Here is a 22,663-nt window from a genome sequence, read left to right on the forward strand (position 1 = left end):
AGTCCAGAAATTCAGTTCAGGGACTGTCATAATAAACATGTTTATTCTTGTTTTGTTTTGTTTTTAATATGGGAGTCTGAAGGGGCCGACTCACTGCTGAAGACTCACGTGGACATTAGAGGTGCTCCAGTTTTGGGCACTCAATTATCCAACTGAGGCTGAAGCAGAAAGCCTCCCCGCCCGTATGAAAAAGACAAAATGTGTTTTAATTGCTCATAAATCTGCTATTCCTGTAAAAGGACGCTTAGGTCAGTCTTAGTTTTACTTTAATATTTGTTACCTTTCTATAACGTGGCACACAAGTGGCAGAATGCACAGACTGTGCAGATCTCAGTTTGGTGTCGTGAGATCAGCAAATACAGAAGCTGTACGGACAAACAAAAGCATGTGTAAACCTGCAGCTTCCTGGGCAGATGTGTCCAGGTGTGTCCTCTGCCATCTCATATTCCTCAACCAACGCCTTCAACCATCTATTGGCTTAGTGGGAAGAAAATGAAGAGTGAGCCTCCCCTTCCCAACGCGTTGGCTCTTGGGAAATATTCTTTGCATTGAGGACTCAGGAGGGAGCTCTGTGCTGGTGTTTACTCAGTCGGCTCATGATCACAATATTCCAGTGTCGGATAATAAAAGCTGGTTGGGATTTAAAGTTAAGAATAACAGCTTACTCACTTTTTCCCCCTCCGGCTCTGCACAGCAAAAAAAAGTGTGCGATGCAGCCAAAGCATTGTGGGAACACGAGGTGTAAGGTGAGCTCACTGACCTACTGGCTCCCAGCCTTCCCTTTGGTTTTCTCACTTTCTCTGCTTGCAGCCCCCCTCCAGACAAAAGCGTCATTATTGCCCTTGGATTCTCTCGCTAGTGAAACAGAGAGTTAATGAGCTGCTTTACGGGCTGCGATGTCAACAGCCGAACGGCTCCGCGATGAGTAACCGGGGATCTGATGTTGACAGTAATTCGGACTCTTGGTGGGAAATGTTACACCGCAATGTTTCCAGGGGTGGTTTTGTCTCACTCATTAGCTGCAATGAGCTTGTGACTGCGCTCCCTGGAAGCCGAGAACCAAACGGATGGCGATGTCTTTGTTTTTAAGAGGTGTCGGAGCGTATTCTGTGTTTTCACTGCGCGTCCCTGCAGGTGAAAGGTCAAAGCGGTGGGTGTAAAAGATGCGAGTGCATTAATCTGTCTGTTGCCTGGAGGCCCAGAAAGAGAGAAAAGGAGGACTCTGACCATACTGGGTTGCACAAAACAGGCTTTTCTCACACCATGGAGCACGTGCTTGTGCCTCGGGTGTTCGGAACCCGACCGCGGGCCGGAGTTTACACACTCACCAGGAGTTTCTCAGGATATAGAAAATACAGCACAAGGTACAGAGCAGCGCTCACAGAGCACAGGTGAAGATGGCACCTTTTCTAGTATTTTTCCATTAAATATGTAAACATATGTCACAAGCTGACAGAATCAAATCTTTAAAATCCTTTGACTCTTTTAATAATTTAATACAAATATACACTTTAACAAGCATCAGTGGGAGAAAAGGTGGATGATAAAAGATGGATGTACTCACCTTGCCATGACCCATTTCTTAACACCACTATGAACTCTTGAGTTAGTCTTTTAAATCTGATCACTGAAGAACTTGTCATTTTTTAATACAGCTCATAGTTAGGGCTGGATCAGGTGACCCCGAGTCCTTCCTTTGATATGCTGCAATAGGTGTAAGATCCTGGGGGTTTCCCATGATGCACTGGGTTGTCCCTCCTCACTCTCTATGTGTTTATACAACACTTTATAGTTATTATTCATCTCTGCTCTCTTTAGGCCTTTTGTGTTAGGAAAAAAAACAAAAATAGTTAAGACATTGCTGAAATGTGAGAAACTGCAGTTCCTCAAATGGCCATTTGAAGCTGAGGCATGTCAGTTCCTACAGACTCGTATGTTAAACTTTACAGCAGGAATAAACATGTTTACAGCCTGCTGCAAAAACAGTTTTAGTGCCCACAGCAAATATATCCTTCCATAATAACTGTATGGGGAGGACAGTCAACAGGTGGCTGTAGCTGAGTTGCCCCCTGCTGGCTGTTTGAACGGATGCTCACCTTTTAGCCCAGAAATCTATGGTCAGTGTTTTTCTATATAGCTAATAATGTGACGCAGATGTGGCAGAAAATTGATCACCAGTAAGCAGTTCAAGTCCATGCTGGTCTTTACATTATGTCTCCTGGCTTCACCAGTTATTCTTTTGCTGGTTCATCTACTGGAACAGCTAACTGTATTATATCACGCTGGTATTGCACTCATAATGAATTTGGAGTGAAAATATTCAGTGTATTCCCTCGAAATTCACACATTACATTCTGACCGAATGAACCATTCAAACATCAGAAGGTTGCCGGCTGTTTTGCAGCCTGTTTGCTGCAAACACCCGTGAAATGTCCGTCTGTTTGCCAGCCAGACAACAAAGCGCTGAAGAATGAGTGAAAGCGATGACATAAGCAGAGCCGTGACCGTGAGCATCGTCATCCGCTTGTGACCTCTGTGCAGCGAAGCTCAGTGACGGTGACAAACTGTGGCGACGTCCTCCGTCAGCAGCTCTGAATAGCTTTCTAGAGCTTTCTGTCCCTTTTCTGAATAAAACTGTGAGCCACATGTTCATCTTCAGGTGCTCCTATATCTTCCCTGTCTCGGTCTGGAAGAATTACTGCTGGCACTGTGATCCTTTCTGGTCCTGTGTAATGGAAAAGTACTCCAGTGCCAGAGACTGTAGCAAGCTTTCTATCACAGTGCCTGGCCTTGGGCACAGCATGAGCAAGACAGTGACAGATAAGGCAGTCTCCATTCTCTCGGGTCTCCAGCTGAGTTTGTCCTTAGACAGGCAAACACCTTTATCGCACCCAGGAGACTGAGTCACACACAAGATCTTCTCGTCTGCTTAAAGCTGCAGTTCAGATCTATTAGTGCAGCAGGAAAGCAAATATACAAAACTAAAAGTCTTTCTTGACATTCACTTAGCAGCAGCAGTTTTATTTACCAGTCCACGGGCATAAAGTGAGGACTTATTTTAGTTAAAAGTTTGACATTTGAGTCAGTTTTGTGGTGTGGAGTTAGGTAAGACTAATATCACTGTCATGATGGAGTGAACCTCTGAGCCAGGAGGTGAAGCTTCCACTCTGCCAGTCTCTCTGCATTCCAACGCTCACCTATGGTTGCAAACGCTGGGTAATGACCAAAAGAATGGGGTCATGGAAAACTCAAGACAAACAAACAAGACCTGATAAATCTGGAGCTTACGCCGGGGCCACGCCTCCGCTGCTAATGTGGAATTTTTTAGGTCTATAAAATGGGGCCTCTGTCTCTTTGTGGCAGGTATTACTGCAGCTGGTGAGCGCAGTACTGCGAGACAAAGAGTTGTCTGACGAGACAATATTGGGGATGAGGATGCACTTTCAGTATAAACTAGTTATGGTACAGATTAAACTGATGTTTGTGGTGAAGCTTATTCAGCTGTCTGGGGATATTTTTGTGTTTTCCCTCCAAAAAAATCCCTTTTTTTTCTTGTACTTTAGGTTTTCTCTAATTGTTTGTGCCTTTTACACCATATTATAACTATACATTTTAGAGATACAGCTTTGAATAAACTCTAATTATGCACAAGTACTTCAGAGTCCACACAAATGAACGCTTTTTAGTTAATAACAAAAAATATCATCTCAAATTTCTGACATTGGAGAAATCTGCAGAGTTTAATGAATGCTGTAAAGAAATGTTTACAGTCGATATTTCTTCTGTGAGTGGAAAAAACCACTGGTGGTTTAACAGCAAACGCACAACCGAACACAAAATGGCCATTCCAGCGCGTAACAGGGGCAACGATCGGTGCTGTTTTTCTCCTCGGAAATGCCCGAGGCTATGCTGACTCTCTCTCTTATTTCAAGCTCTGAACTTGAGATTTTTTGGCTCATGCACATCTATGCATCACATGATGCAATGTGCACTTCTTTGTTACAACATGTGCACTGAGGATGAGTACATCTTTGAATTCTGAATGCATGTCTGACCATAAATGAGCAGGCTTTTTAGTCCAAATGTACAACTCCGGTGAGAAAGCACATAAATTGCTCGTATGGGAGGCTTTTATTGATAAACTTCCATTCTGTGATTCACTATGAAGCTGGGGAAATCGATGATAGTGGCTAATAAACAGAGGAAGAGGGTCCATTAGGACATACAGATTCCATGGAAGCTTTTTGTACAAAATAAATGACTCTGAAGTTAAAGCTGTTATCTGCTGTCAGGGTAAAGTGGTAAGAAAAGACCTGGTTTTCAGCTTTATGGTTAAAGTAGCGATCTAAAAAAGTGATCCCAAAGCAAAAATCCATCCACCTGGAATCAACGCTCAGTTATTCAACAAAATCTGTTTTTTTTTGTTTATTCAGAATGATCGCACCACATAAAGTATATTACTTTGAGCTTTAAAGGTGTGGCTATCCACACGTTGTTCATAAAAATTTCTAAAATGAACTTAATCTGACGCATTAAGATGTTAAACTACTGACTGAGACCTTAAACGCATCAAAACAGCAGTATGCTCGTTTTAGACCTACTTTCAGCTGCTCCCTTACTCACAAGGGAGCGCCACAGCAGGTTGATTTGACAGAGTTTATAAGTCTTTCATGAAATAACCACGAAGGATTTATGTCCCAGGAATATTTTGCTGATTAGGCAAAGTGTAACCCACTGCACTAAGAGCCACGTTATCCAATCAGGAGTCGGCCCCTGCTGGATATTGAATAAACAGGTTTACGACACTTCTAAAGCGACTTCGCTTTATAGAATTGGGAACTCTGTGGAGGCTTTATGCTATATTGTTTATGGATAAGGTGACATTATAGAAACATTACAATGAAAACATAAAAATTTAGACAAAATAAAATAGCCTTTAAAGCAATGTCAGTATTTAAATGAGCCTACACCCTCCCAGTTGTCTGACATGCATCATCAGTGGAGATGTCACTCCCAATGAGTTTCTTTAGCATAATGCTGCCTCGTAGATTTTGGGGGGTATATATACACACATATATAAAAAGAAAGCTTCCTGTTTGTATGATCCTGAAACGTTTGACTGAACAAAGAACCTCTCTTAGCTGGTGTTGTATTGTTTTTTTACACCAGCCTTCCTGTTCTGAGTAATAGGTGCCTTTGTCTTCAGACCAGGAAACCTGCATTAAGCTAAACAATAGTACAAAGGAGAAGGAGATTAATGGTGGAGCCAATAAGCCAAAGAGGAAGTGACAAGATGTGCAAAGTGGGCATCAAACTGTGACGTGATGAAGGAAACACAGGCAGCTCATGTTTCCCTGTGAAGGTGTCATACTTTAGATTCACCTGCTATTAATCCTCTAGTTATTACTGGAGAGACCAGACAAACGTCATGTGACACAGAAACACACTGACAGGATGCAAACGATCTTATTTTTTCCCCCAGCGCTCACACAAACACTCTGCAACACGTGTTGGGGTGTCTGCCAGCAGCAACTGGGAATAAACAATATTAAATCTCTGACTCACAGGAGAGGGAACCGGATACGTCAGATCAACTCTGCATGGGAAATTAAGCGAGATAGGAATGGCAAAAGAAGAAACAGCAGCACTTCATTTGAAGCTTTATGATACTTAAACAGTCTAGAAATCCAAGATTGATTCCATTTTCTTTATGAAAAGCAGCAGAGGAAGCAGTAAAAAATGTAATGACCAAACATCAGGCTCTGGATCTGAAACAAGGATGAGATTGCAAGTGTTACTTTGTCTCCCCCCTCCCCGTCGGCCCAGTGTAACTCTGTGAAAATATGACGCTGTGGTGAAGCCCTGGAATGATTAATTTCTTTTTGCAATAGCGAAAGTGTGCAACAGCGCCCCCCTATGGTCTGCTGGTCCTTCAAGAACCACACAATTCCTCAGATACACACACACATACATATATATACACATACATACATACTTTTTTCTTTTTCAAATATTACTTATAATTATAAACATTCATCTTAAAGTTATTTAGTTAGACAAATACAAAATAAATTCAAGATAAATACATATAATTATTTAGGTTAAATATTTATTTGTGGGATTTAATTTATATTTTTAAATAAATACAATTTAAGATCAATACATGTCCTTACTCAGTGTCAGGCGAGACTGTGGGTTTTGTTACGCCCACTAAAGAATAATAAAGATTTATTTAAGTGCAAATATTTAATCTATAAATAAAAAATAAATACACTTTTAAATTGCTCGGGTTCTTTTCCATGACGTTAAAGCTTTGCACATTGTGCCCTCTTGTGGCAGGGAAAACATTTGCGTACTTCCGCCCCTGTTACGCCAAATCCGGTTGTGCAGCAGCCATTTTGTCTGTTCGGGCATTTCTCCCCAGTCAGTTGCGAACTGCAGTTCCACCTTCGCAAATAATTTGAAATGCGGTTGTAGCGGCTCTATTTCGCATTAGCAACGATCCGAGCGACGTCGAAAAATTTCCGTCCGATTTCGGTAAGCTGAGGAGGGCCCTCCTCTTCCAGAAAAATCCACAGTTCAGCCTGAGAAGCGCGGCTCGGCTCGGACATGTCGTGTGAGGAAAGCTACTTGGCCATCATACGCTACCTTACCGACGAGCGGGAGCCGTACGCGCCGGGGACGCCCGGGAACACCAAGAGGAAGATCCGCAAGGCGGCCGCCTGCTACGTGGTGCGGAATGGGACCCTATTTTATCAGCGCAGGTTGAAGGGCCAGAATGACTTCACGGAGCTGGAGGTGGTGCTGCAGGACGAGCGCAGGAAGGAACTTATCAACGAGGCGCACATTATGATGGGCGGAGAGCACCTGAACCAGCAGCTCACCTGGGAAGTCATCTCCCAGAAGTACTGGTGGAGAGGTGAGAGAGCGAGGGGTGCGGCTCATAGTTAGTGTGAGGAGTGTGAATGAGCCGGTGGAAATAAATACGATGAGCCTGCCTGCAGAAACGCATGCTCACTACTGCTCCCTGTCGCCATCTAGCGGCCAATGAGGAGATTGGTTTCGAGCGGATGGATGTTATTAGAAGGGAATATTAAATTAATATAAAGGAGAAAACGAATCGCTTCTTGTGCTTGCTTCGGACACATATCAGATACATGTCTGCGTAGAACCAAAGAGAACCTCAAAAATGTACTGCTCTGAAACTGTCCGATAATAATCGTAATGTGTACATTGAGATCAGATATCCTGGACAGGCGATCCAGCGTTTGCACAAACAAGCACAGATGCAGTGAGGAGGTCTCTGTTTACTGCACACACCGATGAAACTGCAGAAAGGCAAATTTAAGCGCTTTCTAACGATGCCCTGAGGTTATTGGACAGATCGAGATGGCTCAGGGCACACAGCTGTTTGCAGCTGTGTGCCCTGGATTGGTTAGTCCTCATTTCAGATCCATCTTTTTATTCTTGGAGTAGCTTTTTATGATTCAGTGTTCAAAATAAGCCTCCCTTGTCTTAAACCTGCCTAATTTTAATCCACCACCAGTCAGGAAATGATTCCTTTTACTGCTACAGGCGTGACAGGACATGCTTTAATTTTCGCACGTGTGTAGAACAAATCAGTTTCTGGTATTGATCAGAGAGCTGCTGTCATGCATCCCCCTTAGGGATCCTGAAGCACGTGAAAGACCACATCAGGGAGTGTGCTCACTGTCAGAGCAAGCGGGGCACAGATGACGGCTCGGGGCAGCGATCGTTCTCCCGACCGGGCAGACGCAAGACTGCTGCCAACTCCAACGAAGAAGAGGAGGAGGAGGAAGAAGAAGAGGGAGAGGAAAATGTATTTTTCACAGATTCTTCTCAGCAACAGAGGTCCAAGATGGCGAAGGGGACGCCGAAGCATGAGCTGGTGTTTGTGAGTATCAGAGGTCTCGTTCAGTGTTTCCCACACATTTATGGTTGTTTGTGCTGCATGTTGATTATTTGACATGACTCATCATTGATGAAACAAAAGTCACGGTGTTACTGATGCTTTTCTTTGACTTTCCAAAGACATCAGGGGTGGTCCCTAGAATTTGGCTCTGGATTAGGGCGTGTTTGTGGTGCGTTTGAAGACATGAGTCGCTTTCACAGGTTCACCCTCATTAATGCGACTCTTACCTCCTCTGCTTAGATCTTGTTGAGCAGACGCTCATTTCCAGCCATCTTGGCTCAAGCTAAGTTAAATGAGCTTGTAGGGAGGGGTGACGACAGGCAGGAATGGGTGTGTGTGTCCCAAAATGACAAATGGCTGCGGTTCAGCTCAATCTCCTCCATCTTGAACTGCAGTTTGTAGTTCTGGTTCTGCAGCAGAACCACCTGTTGCAGGCTCTGGCTAGAGTGACCCTCTAGCTGAGAGATGATCTTAAGAACAGAACCAGGACCGCCATCGCGCTTCAGGATTCTGCAGACAGTGAAAACAGATCTGATACCAGTGATAGATTAATAAATTGTAATCTTTCACTGTGAAGACAAGTCTGGGAGGTGTTATCATCATCTGTAGCACACCTGAATCCATGACTGAAAGGATCCTGCTAGCTTGGATAGATTCCTGCCTTTGGAAGCAGCCGTCCAACATCTGAGACTGCCAACCAGCAAAAAACAGGAGGCAGGAAGGGCCTGGCTCATCTGGTTAGCATTGGCTGGACTTTCAAAATAAGAGCTGACCACTCGGTAGTAAATTGATCATGCTTGGTGTGGGAGGGAGGAGAGAATAAAAGTTGAAGTTTGCATGTGGGAGAGGTTGTTTTTTTTTTCTGAATAAAACTGATGCTTTTCCCTAAAATGTGTTTTATTTTTCAGGTTGACAGTAAAGGCGTGGTCAATCAGTTCCTGTCCAAACACAGCCAGACCATGTTGGACAAACTCAACGAGCAGCGTCTCAACAATCAGTTCTGTGACATCACGCTGCTGATCGAAGGCGAGGAGTACCGTGCGCACAAAGCTGTGCTGGCAGCGTGCAGCGAGTACTTCAACGAGCTCTTCTTTGAGAAAGGCGCTGCGTCCACGCACGAAGCGGTCGTCGACCTCTCTGGTGAGCACTTTGGGGTTTTTTTTATTCCTTGCTGGATGTTTTCCTCCTTTGCCCAGCTTTAACATTCCTCCTTCTTCCTGCAGGGTTCACCAAAGCCAGCTTCCTCCCGCTGCTGGACTTTGCATACACATCCACGCTTACGTTTAACTTCTGCATCATGGCGGACATCGCAAACCTCGCCCGACACCTGCTGATGACCGAGGTGCTGCAGATCTGTGAGTCGGTACATAAGCAGGTGGAAGAACAGAAGCTGACGGTGTATCAGAGGGGAGACGTTCACACGGTGTTGTCGAGCAAGCCGGCCACTCAGGAAGAGCCGAAGAATGACTCTGAAACCTACATGGTGACCATAGAGAGTGACGGACAGGCATTAGTCACGCACAGCGGCGTCACCGTGTCAGGCGAGACATTGACTTTTGTTACACCCTCTGAAGACGGCTGCATCCAGCAACCGGTGGCGGTCATTACGCAGACAGTAGAAGGAGAGGAAGTACACGAAGGGGAGGCTGGACAGAGCGAGACTGTGGCCCTGATTGCACACACCGGGCAGGTGGAACCGGGCGAGACCGTCACTCTTATTTCAGGGGATGCTGAAGGTTTGGAGGGGGAGACGATGACTGTGGTCACCCACAGTGGGCAGGCCGGGGCCAGCGAATCCCTCGCCGTGGTGTCTGCATGTTTGGCGATGGAAGAGCCACAAGTCGCAGAGGCAGAAACATTTGTCATAAACGTGGAACTGAACAAAGAGAGCCCCTTGGAGGTCACCCAGCTGGCTCCTGCAGCGGTGACGCCAACTCAGGAGGCCACTACAGAGGAGCAGAGGGTCGAACCAGCACCACTGCCGCAGAAACGCAAACGAGGACGTCCAGCAAAGGTGAGGAAGGAGGTGGAGATAGACGAGTTCCTGCCGCTGGAGGACGAGGAACCTTCTGCAGATGAAAGTCCCTCAGACAAGCAGGAGTTCACGTCAGATGACCCCAACAGGAGGCGACTCCGGCAGCGCTCCATCGCAGAGGGCGGTTACGCTCGTCTGCATATGGGGCTGGAAGAGGAGGAGGAGGAGGCTGCAAAGAAAGGTTCAGCCTCACCGCGTGTTGCCACCCCGAAGGTACAAAACAGTCATCCCATAAAAAATTCGGCACTGCTTCAATGCTTCCTCAGAATCCATGTTTACAGCATTAAACAATGTAGATTTAACAAAGACATGAAAAAGTTCACAGGGGTGTGTCTAAAGCCTGAGCTCAGGCCTGGGGCTGAAGAACATATTTACTCAGTGAAAGAAGATTTCAGTTAACTGAAATCAATTTAAAAGCAAGAAATATTCGTAGTTTTTGTCTTTATCATTTTGATTGCTTTTCTCAACACTTCCTGCCTCACGAGGCTTTGTTTGTCCATACTTAGGATGTTCACATGACTCCGAGTTGGCTGCCTTCAAGCGTTTTGTGTTATAAGATCTACTCTTCCCAAAACTCACCTCTTCAACAAAACTCTCAACCTCACGTCTTTTTGTAAAGTGTCCCTATGATACAAAAAATACCCTCCATGTTACAATAATTAAGAAGACTAAAACCAACCCCGAAATAAAACTAAATGAACTTGAACAATATAAACTGAAACTCTGCAAATCCATTCTAATAATGAACTGAAACGGAGTTTAATAGTGAAAAAATAATTAAAAAGCTCAAAATAAAATCTACTTGGAAAGTAAAAAACAGCTTTGCTCTAAAACTGATTTCTTGTAGAGAAAGATACTGGAACCCCCCCCCCCCCCCCCCCACTGAAAATGCAAACTGGTTTTCTTTAAGCTCCGTGAGAGCCAAACAAGAAGTGCTTGTGACTAGGGATGGGTATCGTTTAGGTTTTATCCGATACCGGTGCCAAACCGGTACTTTTGAAACGGTGCCGGTGCTCAAACGGTGCTCAAACCGGTGCTTAAAGAATGGAGAACACAAAATTGGTCCAAAAACCTCTCATGTTTAGCTGTTTTTTTTTTTTTTTTGTAAAAAGATAACAATGTTAGCCTTTTCTGCAGCTATAGGGCATATATGGTATCACTCTTGGCTGGAAGCAGTGCTTAAACAATGGAAAAAACACAAACTTTGTCCAAAACCTCTCATGTTTAACCGTTTTCCACTTTTTCTTTGGTCATTTTAGCCTTTTTGGCCAGGGTGAAGGGAGTATCTGAGGACAGCCGCATGTAACTACGACGGTGTTTGCTAGTTCACCTTACATGCATTAATGTAATAACGTGGTTAGCCTACTCAACGTAAATTACACTGGAACAACATTAAGCTACTCACGCAGAGAAGAACGGCTGCTGCCATCATCATCCTCATCATTTCTGCTACACTGACAGGGCTAGGGGCCAGGACTCTCCTCTTCGTGTTTTTGGGGGATGTTGCTAACTCCGGGTCTGATAACAGGCAACCCACCCGCAGTAGATGTGCTCGGTGTGATGTCTCGCAGCAAGCTATCAAATACAGCGCATTTCTGGGCTTTTAAAAAAAACGCTATGCGTCGCCAGGTGTTTCATCGGATTTGAGGTGTTACCTCCTTTGACAGTATCACAGTATCAGCTTAAAGCACTTGTTGCAGGCTGCTGAGTTTGCATATTTTGCTGTGAAGTACAGCCAGACTTTTGACCGCTCGCCTTGGGCATTTTTAATCTGTAGCTCTGCTCTAAAAGAATGTACGTACCTGGACCCGCCTACTATCCTCGGAAACGTAAAATGATTGGCTAAAATCTAAAGTGTATCACAGCTCAGGAAATAAAGCACTGAAATGTGCGCTGCTTTTCGGTCTGGTTACTACCGTTTATGTCAGATACTGGTACCCATCCCTACTTGTGACATTAAACCTTTGTTTTTATTAAAAATAACAAGATATGGCACATGTTCAAATATTTGTGGTGTTGGTACTTGTGTTCTAGGTTGGGTCGAGGCCCGGGAAGAGAGGCAGGCCGCCCAAGCAGCCTGTGGAAAGTCAGGTGGAAGCACTGCCTGAGTCTGCAACAGATCCGGCGGTCAGTGCTGCGGAGAGTGTTACGACTGAGGAAGTCGCTACTGAGGAGGCCGGGGCTCTGAAGGTTTCGGAGCCAGAGACCACAGCCAGTCCGGAGAAAATCCAGGCAGAGAGCACCGTAGACGGCGAGCACACGTGCTCCGAGTGCGGCATGTCCTTCCAGAGACGTTACTCTCTCATCATGCACACGTTAAAGCACGAGAAAGCTCGAGGGTACAAGTGCAGCGTAAGTGTTGGCGCGTGTCACTGCGTGGTGTTGAATTGTTAATGCTGCCCGCTCTCACCGTGATGTTTCTGTTTCCTTGCAGCTGTGCAGTAAGGAGTTCCAGTACGCCGCCTCTCTCCGCGCCCACCTGGCCCGACACAAGCAGCAGAGCAGCCAGCGAGCCCCCGTCGCCAAACCCTCAGTGGAGCAGGGCTCCGAGGGGAGAGTGGACAGCGAGGTGGACGAGAAAACGTCGTCATCGTCCTCGCTCACCAAGAGAGAATTTGTGTGTGACATTTGCGGGAAGACCTTACCGAAGCTCTACTCCCTGCGGATCCACATGCTGAATCACACTGGTGTGCGGCCTCATTCCTGCAAGGTCTGCGGGAAGACGTTCGCCCACAAACACAGCCTGAAGATGCACCGAGCGCTGCACGACGTCACCAAACAGTTCCAGTGCGAATTCTGCAAGAAGTCGTTTGTGAGCAAGCGGAGCATGGAGGAGCACACCAGCCTCCACACAGGTCAGTCACAGGACGTCAGCTTTCTTCTCTTTAATCCAGGATTTCTGAAAATTCTTCTTTCTGGTCAGGATCTACCTGACTGTACTTCTTGTTCTGCTTTGAGCAGTGATGGGAATAACGGCGTTACTTTTTTCATTAACGAGTAATCTAACTAGTTACTGTTCCTATCGTTACAACGCCGTTACAGTTACTAACATGAAAATGCGGTCCGTTACTATTTTTCAACAAACAGACGGTTGAAGCTGTGTTCAGCTTACGCATCTTATATCAATCGCACGGAAGTAGCTGACTACATAAGTAATCTGGACGCTACAGCTTTAAGCAGCTGCGCGCTCCCGCGGACGGTAATCACGATCACTGTCTAGCACAACACCTGGAGCTCAGGGGGCAAAACAATCACATGAGGGCTGCTGTTTGACTGAGGAAGAATAAAGTAGTCGTGGTAAGCCAATCACACGACAACTTCAAGACAAAGCAACAAGGTGATATATACCAGTTTTTAAATTGTGCTGATAGGCCACGTAAAACCAGAGTCATGATAAACAATATATACGCGGTGTTTTTTCCTCAATAGTTTCGTTACGTTTGCTGTCTAAGGACAGCGCAGCAAGCACTCGCTGCTTATGAGCAAAAAAAACAAACAAAAAAACTGGAAGTTTTAGGAGTGACGGCGAGAGAGCGAGTTTTGAGATGTGAGAGATTTGTGACGTTTAGCGTGTTTGGAGTGTGTAGTTAATGTGTTGTCTTGTGTAGTTGGTGTGTAGTGTTGTGGATAGTTTTGTGTTGTGTGTCAGAACAATGAGGCGACTGCTGTCTCAAGGTAGAAAACAGGAGAGGGTCTGACACCTGCTGCTGTCAGACCTGCAGGTATCAGGCTGTGATGTTCTCCTTTATAGTGGACAGAAATATTTGGAGTTGCACAAATAATTTGTGCGGCATCGTATTGGAGGCCGAACAGCTGATTGTTCTGTAAATCGTTTGAAATGTTTTTTTTTAAAAATCAAGGTAAAAGGTAAATGGATGCAACTAACTTTGTTGTTTGCAAAACTTGTGCATAGGATTTTAAAATTGACAATTTACATTTGCATTTAAAGTTATGAAATATGATTCAATAAACATGTTTGTGGTTATTACAGTAAAAAATACAACTTTTTCTACTCGGATTTTATGTTTTTTGTCTGATTTTAGATCAGTTGTGTTAATACAATATGTCAAAATGAAAACATGACTGCAAATTCAGACACGTGAGGTTGTGTTGATGATACCAGAAAAGACAAAGTAAATAGTTTTTAAAGGTAAAATGTGGAGGGAAAATCAAAAGTAGGTAAAAATGGCCCATTATACTCTGGACCCCAGAGGGTTAAACCATTTTTTAAAGTAACGCAATAGTTACTTTTCAAGTAATTAATTACTTTTAGAATATTGCAACTCAGTTACTTTTTTGAAGAAGTAACTAGTAACTAGAGCTGGGCGATAGAACGATAACGATATGTATCGCGATATAACTTTTACTCGATAGAGAAATTAAGCTATCGCGATAGACCTCGCCGCTCTTGTCCTCTTAAAATAAAATAAAAATAAATAAATAAAAGTTTAGCCAATCCAAACTAAGTAGCGCAGAGCCGAACCAATCACAGTCGCAGCGTCACGTCGCGTGACTTGTTACGTACAGCACAAGTGCAAAGCCGCACGTGTGTTTGTTTGGGAAGCAGCCAGCGCGTAATGGAGGAAATGAGTGTGCCGACTAGAAAAATCAACCGAGCGTGACCGAAGAGAAAACAGATGATGGTTCCAACGCCGGAGAGATTGTCGAACGGAAGAGCCATAGAAGCTCCGTAGTGTGAAGGTATTTCGGCTATTTCAAGTCTGACAAAAAACAGAGTAGCGTGCACTGTAAATTGTGCCGAAAGCAAGTCTGGAAATACAATAAACTGGTGCATGCGTCACACTGTGCGCCACGTTATTGTTTCGGTGAAATGAATTTCTACAATACTGTTAATTCTACTCTCTGCAGTGTTTAAATGCTTACATATACACACAGTTACTGTCCCTCCACACATACGACTCGGTTCTGCTTCTATGCCCCAGCTTTGTTTACTTTTTCCCACCGAGGCTTCTAGACTTCTGATTGGCCAACATTTCGGTACGGTTAGGAATCTAGCGCCACCTGCTGCTTTGGCATGTTCATAGCAGCGTTTTCCTTCATTTCTGCCTTTATGTGTGGACGGGATTATTTTTTAAAACGAAAACGGAAAATCTCAGTTTTCAAAAATACCCGTGTACGTGTGGACGTAGCCTCAGTCTCTGACTGGAAGCGCTAATTCGTCATTCGGCTTTTGTCAGACTAAAGTAACTGTATATACAACAAGGAGAGATTGAGAATTTCCTTTTAGTTCTCAGTTTATTTGATATTGACAAAAGTTAGTCAGTTTTGTCTGTTCTTCTGTAACACAAACTAAGATTTATTTTTAGAATTAATATTTTGTTTCTAAGTGGAATTGACAATTTAGTCTGTTTCGTTTGTTCTATTTTGAAACTTAAACGCTTTAGCGGCTGCCTTTTGTGTAGTTTGCAATATTTGCCTTTATTTATCTGAAAAAGTCTCATGTTCCTTAAGTACATCTACCCTGTTGAACTTATTATGGGAAATAAATATTTAAATAAAAACAAGCTGCTGATTATTTCACATTTTACTTGTGAGCAACGGCACATTTAAATCTTACAAATATAGTTATTTGGCTTATATCGTGATAGATATCGTTATCGCCTGAAATGAAAAAAACATATCGTGATATGAAAAAATCTCATATCGCCCAGCTCTACTAGTAACTATAATTAATTACTTTTTCAAAGTAACTTGCCCAACACTGGCTTTGAGACCCTCTGTGAACTGAACAAACGCTCAGCAGGTGGAGACTGGAGGGTCAAACTTGAGTTCAAAACAGGCTTTCTTTACATTGGTTGGCTCAACAAAACCTTAAACAGAGATGATGACTGTCATGATGGTGGTAGTCGACCAGGTTATGTGTTCAGCATCAGTTACCACGGTGATTTAGCCAGGAGAAAAAGAGCCTCTTTCACGATGGAGAAAACGCTTAACTTTGATTGTTGGTGGTTTTCTGTTTTATTTGTATTATTTTGGGTCTTTAACTTACAATAGAAAGTGTCTTGAGGCCCCTGTTGTTCAATTGAATTGAACTTGAGTTTTATCTTTGCAGTAGAGCTCTTGGGTTCATGTGCCGCTATGCTCTGAGGCTGCGGAGCTGTCAGGAGAGGCAGCTGATTACCGCTCTGACAAAGTGTCTATAGTGTTATATAAAAAAATCTTGGCTCAGTCGTTTGCAGTGGCCTTTATGACAACATCCCCATTTCCTTATCAGGTGAATCGAAGTACCTCTGCACCACGTGTGGAGCCACCTTCCACCGAGCCTCCGCTCTCAGCAAACACCTGAAGAAGCACCAACCCAAACCCGACGTCCGGCCGTTCGCCTGTGAACAGTGAGTAACTCTTCATCAACACCGTCCTCTTTGCTTCAGAGCCCGAGCTGCGGTCTCAGTCTGCTTCCTCTCTTCCACAGTTGTGATAAGAGGTTCTACGAAGCCAAAGATCTGCAGCAGCACATGAACAAGCACATGGGCCTGAAGCCTTTCCAGTGCCAGGTGTGCGGGAAATGTTACAGCTGGAAGAAGGACTGGTACTCGCACGTCAAGTCCCACAGCGTCGCCGAGCCTTATAAGTAAGTGTGACAGGGGTGATGTGCACCAGTCACATCCCAGAAATCAGAAGTAGAATAGCTTCAGGGAATTTACTCCTACAACACAACAGGAGCGCCCTGAGACACCTATCACCATGCAACTTCAGACCTCTGAGACGAACTTGATACGTAATGGTGGCCCCTCCCCAAAACTTCTCCAAACAGCCACATTTTTTGCTTTCACTCCTGCTGTGACACTGAAAAACAAAATGAAGCTTTCTGCTGATTATAAAACATTTTTACCATCCTTCAGAACTTCATGTTCTGCTTTTCTTGGTGCCGATTATCAATGATTTCATACCAGCTGAAATAAAACCAAACTCGCTGCCATGGAAACATGTAAAGGAAAGTAAGCGGTACCGTTATTTCACTTAAACTCCTTCACGGTTAATGAGTGATGTAAATTGGGAGGTGGGGACAGTTACAAATGCTATGGTTGTTGCAACAACACGATTGGCTGGCTTTGATCTCCGTTCGGTTTTTGCATCGTGCGCTTTGCAGTGACGCCCTTTGTTTGTGTCGTCAGATGTAACGTCTGTGGAAAGGAGTTCTTCGAGAAGGCTCTGTTCAGGAGGCACGTGAAGAAAGCCACGCACGGGAAGAAGGGCCGAGTGAAGCAGAATTTGGAGAGAGAGTGCGAGCACTGTGGCAGGAAGTTCACGCAGCTCCGGGAGTACCGACGCCACATCAACAACCACCAGGGTAAGTCCGTCATGCAGCTTTTCTCATGTAGAAGATGCTTTTTATCGCTAAAGTACGAACGTATAACAACGTAACCTAAAATGAGACCTCCCGTCACTCTTGTTGACTCTGCTGTCCTGTGAGGGCGGCGAATTAGTTTTCTGTGCTATAAATGCGATCATTAACACCCCTTCATCTTTTTTTTTTTTTCTCTTGAAGGAGTGAAGCCTTTCGAATGTCTGACTTGCGGTGTCGCCTGGGCTGATGCACGCTCTCTCAAGCGCCATGTCCGCACTCACACAGGAGAGCGTCCGTACGTGTGCCCCATGTGCCAGGAGGCCCACATCGACGCACGCACTCTACGCAAGCACATGGCCAAGTACCACGTGGACAGCCTGCCTGGGAAGATCATGCTGGAGAAGGACACCCTCCAGTTTCACAACCAGGGCACACAGGTGGAGCACGCAGTCAGCATCCTGGCGTCCGACCTGCCCCCCGAGCTACGGCCTGCGCAGCAGCCGTCCTCGGAGGAGATCGAGACGGTGCTGATCACGGAGGAGACTGTGGAGGCCGTGGAGGCCGTCCAGGCTGTGCAGGCGGTGAGCGACGGCTCGGTGGCGACGCTCTCGGATCAGGGCATCATGCAGGTCGTGAACTACGTCTTGGCCCAGCAGGCGCTGACGGGGGGGAAGCTCGAGGAAAACCCTGAGGTGATTCAGACGATGGAGGTGGAGGTGGCTCACGTCGCCGAGGTAGAATAGCTGTGGGCCGGAGGACGGGGACTCCCCACATAGACTGATCACGTTGCTTCAGTCTATATAAAATGTAAAAAACAACATTCAGATCCTATTTTTCTGAACTTGTAAATAGTGTAATGATCTCAGACTCGAGGTTTTCACTGTGTGCATTGTCTGTAAATAGCTAAACAAACAGTAAGTGTCGTCGCTCAGGAGGAATGCAGGCAGAATTAAAGCTTTGGCTCAAACGTTTTCCTCTGGTCTGTTTTTGTTGTTGTTTGTTTTGTTTTTTTAGCTAATACCAAGATGATGATGACAGCTCAAGCCTTTGTCCTTGTGTTCTGTATAGTTTGTGGTTCTGTCACTGCACCGGCGTCCTGCAGGTCATCAAAAAGACATAAATGTCTTCTGTAGATTTGCAGATGGTGTTTTTATGTGTAAAAGGTACAGTAGATGATTTTTTTTGTTGAATTTGATTTTTCACATACTTCTCAGTGTCACAGTAGCACCACTAAAAAGGCACAGCTTGGACCTCCTTCAGGACCAAGTCTCCTCATCTCAGTAAAACATTGAGGAGCTGTTTGGAAGCAGCTTGTAATTTATTGGTTTGCCCGATATTGTTTGATTACTTGTGTGGAAGGTAAAGCTCTTGTTGAAACTTGTTTGTGAGTCCTGTCATCCTGGGAGCCTTTTCTGTTTTTCTTTGTCTCTTGCCAAACAGCTGGCCTCCTTCTTTTTGTCAGGTAGCTTATAAAGTTACTGCAGGTTTTTTTCAAAACCAAACATTTCAGCTACAAACAAAGGCAATTGCAGCTTTTCCTGTTTTTGGGTGTGCAGTGAAGGCATCGTGTTCCCAGTAATTTCGTTCCCAGCTGTTGACAGCTGTTTTCTTTTTCTTTGTAGACCAACACAGAAGGTGGTTCTTCTGAGAATTGGACTCTGTAGCAGGAGTTAGTTACCCTTTGTTAGGTAACTGTAGTTCTTTCCCATTTAAAAAAAAAAAATGTACACAATCAGATCTCTGGAAAATGTCCTCACCATTCCTGGAAGATCCCTCAGACCTCCACATGCAGATAACAAAGAGTCTATTTAATTTTTTTTAAGAGCGTCTCAGTAACGTGTAGATTCGTGGTAAACAGAAAGCTCGCCATCTCGCAGTTCCAAGGCTTTTTGTTTTGCTTCTGTGTTTTGACTTGGTTATTTCTCATTAATGACATGGTGCAAAATGTCCTTAGTTCATCTTAGGTTGTATTTTTCTGGTAAGACAGGTAAGAGTCTCTTTCACTTCTTTGTGCAGATTCTTAGAAGCACTTTGTTGCTTTTTGCAAACAACTTTAAAGCTTCTTTTTTCTTTACACAGAAACCTTTTAGTTGTCGACTTCAGAGGCTCAACCTCCTCGCTGGTTTCAGTCCTGCTTTTGTGTTTGTCCTTTCTGCTCAAAGAATAAAAAGAACATGCAGCAGTGCTCCGACGCTTAAACAGCTTCGTGTGACTTCTTGAAATGACGTCAGCCACATAAGTTCGAGATATCTTTGAGTTTGTTCAACGCAGAAATAAACTGACACACAGGAGTGTTAACATGCAATACAGCAAGTATGGATATTTATTTCAGATTTATATCAAAATACCCTCGATATAATGAGACATATTTACAATACATTGTACAAAAATATGAAACTGCAGTCGGTTTCTGCTTCTAACAAATGCAGACTACTGGAGAGAAAGCTGGGCTAAATCCTGTGTCCACACAGACACACTGCATGTACTCCTGTGAACTGATTAATACATTGTTCTTAGTGATAAAGCTACCAAACAGTTTGGTTCATGAAGGAAATCATGCAGTTCCCTTAGAGCAAGTTAAAAAAACAGAACTATACAAATTTATATACATTTAACTCCAGTTTCCTCTACCAAAAGATCAAAAAAATACTTTTGCTCTGCAATAAACGAGAATAAAACGACATCAGTCATAACTGTGAAACACTGGGTGGAGTGTTAGGCCTATATGTGGCTACATCAAATGAAATACCATCATTTAAACACGCACGCACTCAAACACTTCACAAACAGACCTTTCAAGGCGATGCGTTGGTCTCACAACACATGAAAAAACATTTTTTTTAAAAAGCAAAATACGGAAGCTACAGCAGAAAAACAAATCGCCCATCAGCTGACGTAATACTTCTGAGAAGAAATGTTTGAAATGACTCCTGCCACGAGCGAAAACCAGTGTACTCGACTAAAAAAGGGTTACAAACTAAAATACACTTTTGCTACGGCCCATAGCAGAAACAGCCCTAATAAAAGCCCTCTTACGCGGTTCCATTCACGCTTTGACTCAGGAATGAATCGTGAACACTTGAAACCTCAAAGCAATCTGGGAAGTCCTCAGCATTTCTTAAGTGCTCTCAAGAAATTACAACATAACAATAAAATGTAAAAGAAACAAAAACAAAAAAATGCACCTTTTGCTCAACACCTTTAAAATAACTTGGCGGGACAAAATGAAAGTAAGTGCGTCCGTGTGTTTGTTCTCAGCAGGCTTTGCACTAAACAGCAGGTTTTCAAATGAAATGTTCATCAGCAGGCGTGAAATGACAAGTGGGGACGCAGCGGCGGCGGTGGCTGCGTCTTACTCTCCCTCCTCCTTGATGCGCTGCTGTTTGTTGCGGCGCGAATCCAGGTCGAAGGAGAAGTCGGACCACTCGTCGCGGGGCGGGAAGGAGATGGTCTGGCGCAGGGTGAAGCGCACGGCGTCGATGACGCGCTCGCCCCGCGCCTCGGAGGAGCCCACGCTGACGGTGGAGGCGCTGCCGGTGGTGCGCACTATGTGGGGAGGAGGGGAAAAATCCATAGCCTGTCGGTGCTCCATGATGCCCTTCCAGATGATGTGCTGGAACTCGGCAGGGATCTTCAGCCTGGACAGGTCCTAATGGTCATTACACAGGGGAGCGTTAGTATTCGCAGGGGGAGCCAATCTTCTCTCTAACCCATCAAATGACTCGTGTTGGATAGGGAAGGGCTCACCTCCATGTTATAGTTCTCAATCTGGTAGATGTTGGTTAGGCCCTGTGCTGTGAAGTAGTCCAAGCAGCCGGCGCAGCCCAACCGAATAAGGAAGCTGCAGGAGGAAGAGGAGGAGGAGCGTGTTAGAGTTTGACATTTTTAGAGGTTCTCACCAGAAATACGTACGGAATTACTCGGTATGTTTGGAATAAAGCTTAAAGGTCGCTCTGTTGATGCTCAGTGTAATTCTTTAAATAGTCCAGTGAGGTCACCTTTACAATCTGCACGGTTATGTTTAGTTTCTATTGTTTTCTATTCTGTTGCCGTAATTATGACTCGACTGTTCCCTTATTCTAATAAATCTACCGTTAAGTATTTGTAGGTAACTATAATGACACTGTCATTTCAAATAAATTCCATTTAACGAGAGGTGAAGCGTCACTGATCGTTCTCAGTTTCTGACAGTGGACTTTCCCGGTGCCCCCCTCTCACCACGCTGGCATTAAAACCAGAAAGTGGGAACGGACGTCACACGCAGCTCCAGGTTTAAACCCGCCTCTGCGAGCTGCTTCGTTCCTCCCGCCTCCTTCCAAAGAATTTTTTTTGTTGTGTTTGGGGTTTAATTTACTCGAGCGTACAAATAGTCCGAAATTACAGCAAAATGCACAGAATTGTGTCCAATCAGTGATCGTGTTATCTGATCAGTGCAGCCATAAATCTACAGTTTTGTAGCGATGGCGAGGGAGTGTGACTGGCTGAAAAGTGAGGGGGCTGTGCTTGGTGAAACCACTGTCAGAAAAAAAAAATGAACTAAAAAATGAAAAAGTGTGAAAACAAAGCGGTCTTAGATGCGTTTGGTCACGTGATCAGCTCGCTGTGTGTTGTTGAGCCTCCGCACGCTTTGAAGACGAGCACAGAGTCTTCAGAAAGGACTAAAGGTGATGAGTGGATGTGTGGCGCTGTGGTTTGGTGAGGTACCTGGAGATGCTGCTGTCCATGGGGTATGGAGGAGGGGGGGTACAGTGGGAGGAGGGCACCAGGGGCAGCTGTGGCTGCAGGGCGTGTGTGGGGCTCAGTGAACTCATGTCGGCATTCATGGGGATGTGAGTGCCCATCATGGGAGTCACTGCAGAGACAAGAGGAGCTACTGTGAGCCTTTGGGGTGCGGGGGCGTGCAGAGGTCACTCTGTACTTGACTAATAATGCATCATAACAGGTGAGGAAGCTGCACTGGGGGAGGGGAAGTGAAGCGTTCAGGTCCCCTCCTGCCTGCCTCGACCCGCCATCTTTACAAAAAACCCGGAAACACGGGATTTAGGGGAGCGCGGGGCGTCTACGACCCGAGAGAGATGGGAGGAGAAAGAAGGTGGCGCACTTACTGTCAGTGAGGCCTCCAGACATGCTTGACGGAGTGAGCGTGTTACGCTGCTGGGGGTTGATGAGCTGGCTGACGGAGGGCAGCTTGTTGACCTTTCCGGGAGTGGGCGAGGTGGAGCCGAAGGAGGGCTGAGATGACATGGAGGTTCTGGGGTGGGAGAGAGGAGGAGGTGACGGTTACTGACAGCATTCAGCAGAAAACAACATGGAAACATTTTTATTCTAGTGATACAGAAAAAAAAACAATCAGTGTCTTCCCTGCTACTGTCACCAGACCCTCGCC

The 22,663-nt window shown here is 44.9% G+C and overlaps 2 protein-coding genes across 6 annotated transcripts in view; one reads left to right on the top strand and one right to left on the bottom strand.

Annotated features, from left to right (window-relative positions):
* The first annotated feature begins 6,112 nt into the window (after positions 1 to 6,112).
* On the top strand, positions 6,113 to 18,249 carry zbtb11 (zinc finger and BTB domain containing 11). The gene is made up of 10 exons (XM_085398982.1): positions 6,113 to 6,919; positions 7,668 to 7,915; positions 8,842 to 9,073; positions 9,157 to 10,181; positions 12,003 to 12,320; positions 12,403 to 12,823; positions 16,204 to 16,321; positions 16,402 to 16,560; positions 17,105 to 17,280; positions 17,479 to 18,249. The coding sequence occupies exons 1-10, from the start codon at positions 6,610 to 6,612 to the stop codon at positions 18,018 to 18,020; spliced, it is 3,549 nt and encodes a 1,182-aa protein (XP_085255108.1). The 5' UTR covers positions 6,113 to 6,609; the 3' UTR covers positions 18,021 to 18,249.
* Positions 18,250 to 19,572: 1,323 nt separating this feature from the next.
* tp63 (tumor protein p63) overlaps positions 19,573 to 22,663 on the bottom strand; it is a 65,070-nt gene continuing 61,979 nt past the window's right edge. For all 5 annotated transcript variants that reach the window (XM_085398985.1, XM_085398984.1, XM_085398983.1 and 2 more), the window contains 4 exons: positions 22,383 to 22,528; positions 21,982 to 22,129; positions 21,025 to 21,118; positions 19,573 to 20,926 (listed from right to left, as the gene is read on the bottom strand). In XM_085398985.1, coding sequence (XP_085255111.1) covers positions 20,630 to 20,926; positions 21,025 to 21,118; positions 21,982 to 22,129; positions 22,383 to 22,528 — 685 coding nt within the window. In that variant the 3' untranslated portion in view covers positions 19,573 to 20,629. The remainder of the gene's footprint in view (positions 20,927 to 21,024; positions 21,119 to 21,981; positions 22,130 to 22,382; positions 22,529 to 22,663) is intronic.

This window comes from Rhamphochromis longiceps, linkage group LG23, assembly GCF_057381845.1.
Source record: "Rhamphochromis longiceps isolate RC_006_pf linkage group LG23, R_longiceps_female_GT1.1, whole genome shotgun sequence".
Classification (NCBI taxonomy): Eukaryota; Metazoa; Chordata; class Actinopteri; order Cichliformes; family Cichlidae; genus Rhamphochromis; species Rhamphochromis longiceps.